Source organism: Egretta garzetta, unplaced genomic scaffold, assembly GCF_000687185.1.
Source record: "Egretta garzetta isolate BGI_Z169 unplaced genomic scaffold, ASM68718v1 scaffold62, whole genome shotgun sequence".
Taxonomy (NCBI): domain Eukaryota; kingdom Metazoa; phylum Chordata; class Aves; order Pelecaniformes; family Ardeidae; genus Egretta; species Egretta garzetta.
Genome location: NW_009258947.1, coordinates 3,692,834 through 3,701,091, shown reverse-complemented (window position 1 = coordinate 3,701,091; position 8,258 = coordinate 3,692,834). Strand labels below are relative to the sequence as shown.

Here is an 8,258-nt window from a genome sequence, read left to right as displayed (position 1 = left end):
CAGGCTGAACAAGCCCAACTCTCTCAGCCTTTCCTCGTAGGGGAGGTGCTCCAGTCCCTTTATCATCCTAGTTGCCCTCCTCTGGACTCTTTCTACGAGTTCCTCATCTTTCTTGAACTGGGGAGCCCAGAACTGGACAGAGTACTCCAGGTGGGGTCTCACCAGGGCAGAGTAGAGGGGGAGGAGAACCTCCCTCGACCTGCTGGCCACACTCCTCTTAATACACCCCAGGATACCATTGGCCTTCTTGGCAACAAGGGCACATTGCTGGCTCATGGTGAGCTTGTCGTCTACCAGGACTCCCAGGTCCTTCTCAGCAGAGCTGCTTTCCAGCAGGTCAGCCCCCAGCCTGTACTGGTGCATGGGGTTTGACCTCCCCAGGTGCAGCACTCGACACTTGCCCTTGTTGAACTTAATCAGGTTCCTCTCCGCCCAGCTCTCCAGCCTGTCCAGGTCCCGCTGAATGGCAGCGCAGCCTTCCAGCGTATCAGCCACTCCTCCCAGTTTTGTGTCGTCAGCAAACTTGCTGATGGTACACTCCGTCCCAATTGGTTCACTGTCTCTATACTGCTTGTGATTTTTCTAGATAAATTCTGTACCCTCTAGAGGTTAATATATGTTGGGTTTTGGTTTTTTTAAGGATACTGCCCATCCTTTCCTCTTTCCAAATCAGCCCTTACAAGATCAAAATTTGAAGCAGAAGAAGAGGCATCTTAGTCCTTACTGATATTTTGATAAAAGTAAGTTGGAGTAATTGATGTTTTCATTTGAAAACACAGAAATCAGTCCTTCAAAGCTAGGATAGACTTTTTCATATTCAGATACTTAGCTTTTGTAAAACCCCATCCTTTATTGATGATAACATATATGATTCTATTCTGATCATATTGCATTGCCTAATTTTTTTTAGAACCTTTCATTTCAAATCATTGCTCTCATACAATTATATTATAATATCATACTGCCCTTTTGTTATTGTTCTTATGTCACCAGCTTTAGGCACTAATCCACTTAAGCACTTATGAACAGCGTTAAATCCATCCATGTTCTGATAACCATTTTACACTGTTCAAGATCTCTTTTTGTCCAGACTTTTCTCTGAAGTCAATGTGTGATCTTTGCACAATGCAAGAACAATATTTAATTCTGTTGTCTAAAAGTAGATATTGGATCTCACTCCCTTTTGTTTTCCTTGCAGTAAGTCACATTTTGTGTCTATAAAATGTTGCCATGAATTGTTTTCCTTCAGTATCCAGTGAGGCCCTCAGAGCTGTATGTCTTTATCTTCTGGGCAGCACAAATCCAAATCCTCATGTGAGATTAGTGCCTTAAAATATGCTTTTGTCATGTTTTCCTTTCCTTCTAGAGTCAACTCTTCTCCCTTTAAAGAAGTGGAGGGAAGAGTTCAGGATAAAAAGAAAGCTTGCCTACCTGTCCGTATATTTATCTATGAATTAAAACCTAAAGCTAAGGTTTTTTTTGAACTTGGATTTGTGATTCTGAACTACCAGCTTTGTTTCCTTTAAGCTCATTTCTCAGATTTCCAGGAAGGAGACTTGCAGACTACTTTCTGTTACACAAGGATTCCTTCTTATGTATGAACATTTCCCTCCCTTGCCTGTTAGCTGTCCTTTAAATCCATGCAGTTCCTTTCAGGCTCATAGAAGACATGCAAAAAAACCATTGAACAAAAACTTATTCAGTAACTTATGAGATTTCATTTTATTAACAGAAATCTACCATGAGTTGATTGGGAACTTGGCTGTATACATAACTGGACATCCATACGAGGGAAGATGTAATTTAATTCCTGCAAGTACTTAAGAATTGCTTGGTAAGGCAAGGATGACTTGGCCAATCTAACACGTATATGATTTTTTCATATGTATTGTTAAGAAATAGCACAGGATGTGTGTGCTGTCCTCACCCCTAAATTTTTGGCTGAAAATAAAAAAAATTGATCTTTTAATAATAGATTACATGACAAAAGTTTAAATAAAGACTTAAAATAAAATAAAAATGTCTAGAATGCTAGAGAAAATAGTATCTACTGCTGACAAAGACCTTCTGCCCTGAGACTTATTTTGAATATGTGATTCTGTCTGTCTGAAGAAACTGATTTTGGAAATACCTGATAAAAGTTACTCATTTTGTTAGTACTCTCTTAATGACAGTGTTAACATTTGCTTCTCTCCTCTCCTCCCAGTCTGAGGTTTGTTTGGTCAAGACTGCTTACTAAAAAAACCTAGTTTAATTTTTGAAGTGACCCCCTCAAGCTCTGCATGTTCTCTTGTGCCTGGAATCTAGTACGTGTCAAAAAATAAACAGTGCAGTTTATTATTCTGTGTCCAGTGTCCTATGCAGTATTTTTCTTTATATTAATAATCCGCAAGTTGTAGAAAGGCTTTCAGACAGTATTTGTACTTGAGGAAGAATGGTGCTAGCGGAGTAGGTTTGGCCACAGTGTTATATCGCTCAACACATGAGCAATATAGTCCTTGCATGCTGGGAATTCTATATTCTTAAAAAAAAAAAAAAAAAAAAAAAAAAAAAAAAAAAAAAAAAAAAAAACAAAAAAAAAAAAAGGAAAAAAAAAAAAAAAACATACAATCAAAAAAAAGAAACCCAACCCAAAAAACAAAAACTGAAAAATTTTTGGAAGAAAACACATCTTAGGTAGCATAGACTTCAGTGATGGAAGAGTTGTAATTTCTAGATTGTTAATCTGAATGCTAAATAAATAGGATATTCTTGGTGGAACTGTAATAATAAAAAGTTAGCAAAATACAGAAATGGATGTTGGTATCATATACAAATAGATTTAAGCAGTCTTTTATTGACAACACATTTTTCTATTGATGTCAGTTAAAGGAGTATGTATGTTTTAGTCTTTTTCATCCATCAAAGTGTAATATTTCTGCTGAGAAATCTTCTATTTTAATAGAATATTTTATGATATGTTTAGGATTTAGGTTAAGGAGAAAAGTGATCCAACAAGATCCAGTGCAGTAATCTGCTTTTGTGAAATCCATCTTAATGAAATATTATGAAATACAAACATTGTGTACAAGATGACCAAATAAGCCTACAGTCTGCCTAGCTGCTTGAAATTTGTAATTTTTTTGTGGCCCCCCCCCCCCCCCCCCCCCTTTTAGATATTAAACAATCAGTTTCAGTAAGTGATTAGAACTAAAAGTAATTTGTGGTGTCTGCAGCTTCATTTTTCCCCATGTTCACATGGAATTGGCAGATAACTTGCTGTACAACTTTGAAGAGAAAGTTGATTACTTTGTGCCTTCTTTTCATTAACTATATGGAGATGCAGAGCTGTCTGCTCAATGACAGGCAAGCCTGGTTTTGGACCTGAAACCTTTAATTCTCACAGATTAGTGATCTAGTACCTGCTGTTACTTTAACAGGCATGTATGTGATGACATGGGCACCTGGGCCTTGGGGTTTTTATTTTTAAAAGCTACTATACATTTATCGAAGAGTCTTTCACACTATAATTCTGTTCCTGCAGATAAAATTTGTCATTTTGACATGGGAAAACAGTCTTATAAGACTGTTCATGAAACTAAATGGGTGTGTTTATTTGACTGTTTAAGGCAGCTGCAAATTTGTGCGGTGTGCCCTTACTGTCTATTTACTGTTTCAACAAATGATCTGAAACTGTTTATTTTAGTTTATAAAGTAGTACAGTACCTCTGATATTTCTGAATACATTACACTGCATAAGCCTCTGTAAAAATCACTTTGTGAGATACAAAATCAGCTCTAGCTTTAAATTTTTTTTCTGTTTTTTATCCTAGGATTTTGGTAGTCTGTTACACTTGGAACAATAGGCTAGTGTGCATTTTTTTGTCTTCATTGGAACCAATTTCATTTTAGCATTTAGAAACATTGCCAGCTTTGTTTCATTATTTTAGCTCTCTAGTTCTGCAGCCTTGGAAGGGAAAGGGCAATTAAAATTTACTTCTGGAAGATGGAGTCCACACCACAATTGTACACAGATTGCAACAGCCAATGATACCACTGTTCGAGGATGGGATACACGAAGCATGAGGTAATGAGAAATTGCAGTCTTGTTCTCTAAAATAGGCAGTCTCCTTTGGAGATGGATTTTTCATTGCTTCTAACTTACTTTTTTTAATTTTTCTTTAAAAATTAGAAATGTGGCAAAGCTGTCACTCGTAAAAGGAATGGTTGGGCTTGCGTAGCTGATATTTTCACAATTTAGTAAAGGGGTTTCTCTGTTTTTTCCCCTAAGCTTCAATTCTAACTTGTATATTGAGTTTTACTGAACTATGTACTAGTGTCAAGATGATTTGTTCAGTACATAGGCATTACTTGAAAGAAGCTGTTCTGTAATTCAACCTGAAAATGATTTAACATCAGTCCTGACTATACTATGAACTGTCTTCGTAGCATACTATTTAAAAGTAACTTTAATCTTTGAAGGTAATTCATGGGGTAAGTTCACTCTTCACTTTTCTGATGTTAACAGATAGTATACTATACTATATTAAAGAATGTAGCATGCTAGTTACAGGAAGCTACTGAATCTATCAAAATCATAACCAAATCAATTAAGGCTTTGAATATACATAATAAGGTGGTTTCCCCCTTGCTCAGTTGTGGTTTTGATAAGCAAAGGAGTGAAGTTGTGCACATCTGTTGCCATGACTACTAAAGCCTGTGCAAGCTTTTTTAAGATACGCTTTATCCCCTTAGCACATAGTAATTTATCACTAAACCAAGAAGACTGATGTCTTGTAATAACTTTTGTTGCCTTAAAGGGGGATGACTTTAAATTTAGTTCTGTGGTTCCTGCCAGCTCAGGGGTGTGGCAGTAAATCCCCATGTTTGCCACCCTTGTGGTTTTTTGCCAAAAAGGTTTATTTAATTTAATAAACAAAAGCTAAAAATACAAATATAATAATTAAGTCACTTCATGTACGCTTGTCATCAGGTTAGAAAGCCCTGTTCTTTGCCCTGTAAAAGTGTATATAAGAATCTCTCTATATATGTATACTTTCATTTATGAAGACTCTCTTAAATGAAGCATACAAGAGAGGAAAGAAAGGTCAAAGGAGAAAGATGTGGGTGTTTTTTCTGAGTTGCTTTGCTGTGATGTTTTTGTAATCATCCTATTCTTCACATATAGCATGCAGACCTTAAGATTAAAGCCTGTGTTTCTGAGCAGAAAATGTTAAATACTGCTAAGTCTGCTTCATGTTCTCATTAGAAGCAGCATCTCTATCTTGCATTAAATGAATACGCTGAATAACTTCTATGAAAGATATATAGTCCAGATATTAACAAGATCCTCAATGAAAGGTTAGCTTGGTTAACAAAACCCCACGATTCTAATTACTTTAAGTGAAGCTCAGATTAGATAGTCCTTGAACCAATTCGCGAGTACTAGGCTATGCCAAAGAGCTGTTTGCAACGTATTTGAAAAATATGTGCAAGCATAAGTCTCATCTGCAATTACACTGTAATATGCCTAGAATTATGTGACTATTTGATAATGATTAGTTAGGCTAGAGGTAGGAGTTTAAAGTCAGGGCAGTATAAACGGTGGCAGTATAAGAAGCAGAAAATGGGGGGGGTAGGGGTGAGGGGGGATGGGAAGGAGGAACCAAGGACAGAAAACTGCTATTATACCAGCAAAGAATAAGGGAGGAGAGATAATAAAGAAGTGCTAGAATAACTACTTCTGCAGAGCGTGCGATTGTGATAGCTGTAAGATAGAGGGAGTGAATGATTTTGGACATAGCAAACAAAGAAGGGGAGGGCATGGGGAGAGGTTGGTGGGAAGACTCCTAGACTGGATTAGGAAGCAATCTTAATCAGAGAAGAGCTTGTGAAACACAGGAAACAGACACTAGGCTGAATGGATTGAGAGAGAGAATTGCATTGGGGAAAATTCAGACTCCAAGAATAAATTCTAAAAAATATGGAAGAAAGAACATGAGAAGGTGGAGCCAGTAGCTGGAGAAAATGTTCATGTGGTCTGGCCTTATTCTTATGATGTAAGTTGGAAATTCAATGTGGGTATTATTGCTGTTGGTAGGATGATAAAGAAAAGCATATTCAAATTTGGAAAAGAAAGGGATCAAGTGGTCAGAATAATAGTTAAGTTAGGCTAAAGGCTTTCATGGTAAGCACTCCTCAATGTACGGTGGCAGTGGTATTTCCTTTTAAGCCCTTATGTCTCCATGAGCAATTCAAGAAGCACAAGAAAGAAGTGAAAGGTGCGGTAAAGGAGGAAAGAAGTGTTTTGTTGCTGCAAGCATGCTTGAGATTTAAAAATTTTCCCATATAGATGTTTCAAGAAATTAAGAGGAAATGTTGAATTCAGATCCCAGAATACCTGGCAGAAAGGCATACTTGAGTGATATCTTTAATGTCTCAAACTCTGAGTGAAGTTGGATGTCCAGGTGATACCCTCTATACTGAGTGACTGCCATAGCTGTCAGGATAGGGCTTGGTATAGGCCTGGTACACTTAGAATCTCTCCTCATGGAGCTACTTTGCTTTGTATTAGTAGTTAGGTATTAATAGCAAGAGGCTTCTCTAGCTGGTCTTCTGAGAAGAACATGTATACAGCACAGGAAATAAAAAGTTTTGGTCAGTCTGTGTTTTCTGAAAAGAAACATTTTTCGCTTAAAAAAATAAAACAGTTCACAAAGTGTTGACAGGTTCTAGTGAAGATTGTAGGAGACTGTCAAATCTAAGCAGATGGTGGCTTTGAGAATGGAGATGGGAACAGGTACAGCCTTTTCATAAAACCGGTAATGCAGTAGTGGAAACAAACAAAAAACCAACACTAAGTTTAAGAGGTGAGGTGTGGAGAGAAACTGATGGAAGCTGATGTTTTAAATATGGATGCTAGGTGGTTAGCAGTGGTACAAATGTTTTCTGAAGCGGTCCACATGCATGAATGTGAGTATGGCTGAGTAGTTGAAGGGCCACAGGTAAATCAGTGATAAATGTCAGAGCTCAGGAATGTAAGTTCAAAACAGAGCAATAATAAAAAGCTGTTGTTCACATCTTGTTGCCTCCCTTGCATCTCAGCTTTTCATATAGGGGGAACTAGATGTCATAAATACAGAATTGGTATAACTATCTGCTCAGGGGTGGAGAAGCTCTTATCTGAAAATATTGTGATTTAGTAGCAGACATTTTATAACAGTTGTTAGAGAGCTGTGCTAGAATCATCTGGAACTACTGTTTCCTTTTAGCTCCAGATGATCCTAATGCAAACAAGGAAAGAGCACAGCTTCACTGCAAGCTGAGAAATCTATACAAGTCACTGTTGTTAACAGCTGGGATTTCCCTAAACTATGCATTAGCAATGGGAACTCTAGGTCTGCGGGTGCTAAGGGGATTATGCAAGTTTCCAGGGAAACAGATTCTTGTCAGTGGAGTGCTGTTAGCTTTTTATAGACCATTTGATTTTTTAATGTGTTTTACAGACAGATATATTGCATAGAAAATGCACATGGACAGCTGGTACGAGACCTAGACTTTAATCCCAATAAACAGTACTACCTGGCTAGCTGTGGAGATGACTGCAAGGTGAAATTCTGGGACACAAGAAATGTCACTGAACCAGTGAAGACGCTAGAGGAGCATTCCCACTGGTAGAACAAATTATCTGCATGCTGTTTTGTGGGTGGATGGCTTATGTAATTTATTCAGCTAATTATTTTACTGTTTAGGAACAATGCAAACTAACTGTTTGTGCTATTGTGAATAATCGTTTTTCTGCATGGAGGAAAGGTTTCAGCATGTAAATGTTCCTTGTGTGATTGTAAATTAAGAGTTTAGACAATGTTAGTCTAATTGGCAAGAAACTGCTGTTAATGTTGTTGGGAGATAGGGGTACACCTTTGAGAAGCACAGCACAGAACTTGGCTTGAAGGGGCCAGCTGGGACACAGGTGTGCTTTCCCAAATTGAGCCTGATCTGCTGCACCTGATGTGCAGAAAAGCCCTTGAGCTGTATTGGTTACAGCAGCTGCCATCTATCCTTCCTTTGTCGAATGGTGGAAATGCTCAATAATTCAGCCCCACTATTTTCATGCTCTTTGCAGCCCTCAAGCCAGAATATGCAAGTGAGTAATTTCATTCTTTGAGATAATATTTAGAGTCCGTATCTGCCACTCTGGCCTGTGGCTGGAGCAAGGAGAGAATCTTGTCGGATGTTTGCAGACTTCAGTGGTTAAAAAAAGATGAGGGGTTTCTATT

The 8,258-nt window shown here is 37.8% G+C and overlaps 1 protein-coding gene across 4 annotated transcripts in view; it reads left to right on the top strand.

Moving 5' to 3' along the window:
• EIPR1 (EARP complex and GARP complex interacting protein 1) overlaps positions 1–8,258 on the top strand; it is a 76,201-nt gene that overhangs the window by 51,068 nt on the left and 16,875 nt on the right. For 3 of the 4 annotated variants that reach the window (XR_004841377.1, XM_035889914.1, XM_035889913.1), the window contains exons 5-6: positions 3,930–4,066; positions 7,485–7,652. Coding sequence is in view for 3 of the 4 variants with exons in the window: in XM_035889914.1 (XP_035745807.1) it covers positions 3,930–4,066; positions 7,485–7,652 (305 nt within the window). In the remaining variant the exon portion in view is untranslated. The remainder of the gene's footprint in view (positions 1–3,929; positions 4,067–7,484; positions 7,653–8,258) is intronic. The other variant, XM_035889915.1, reaches the window with a different exon arrangement.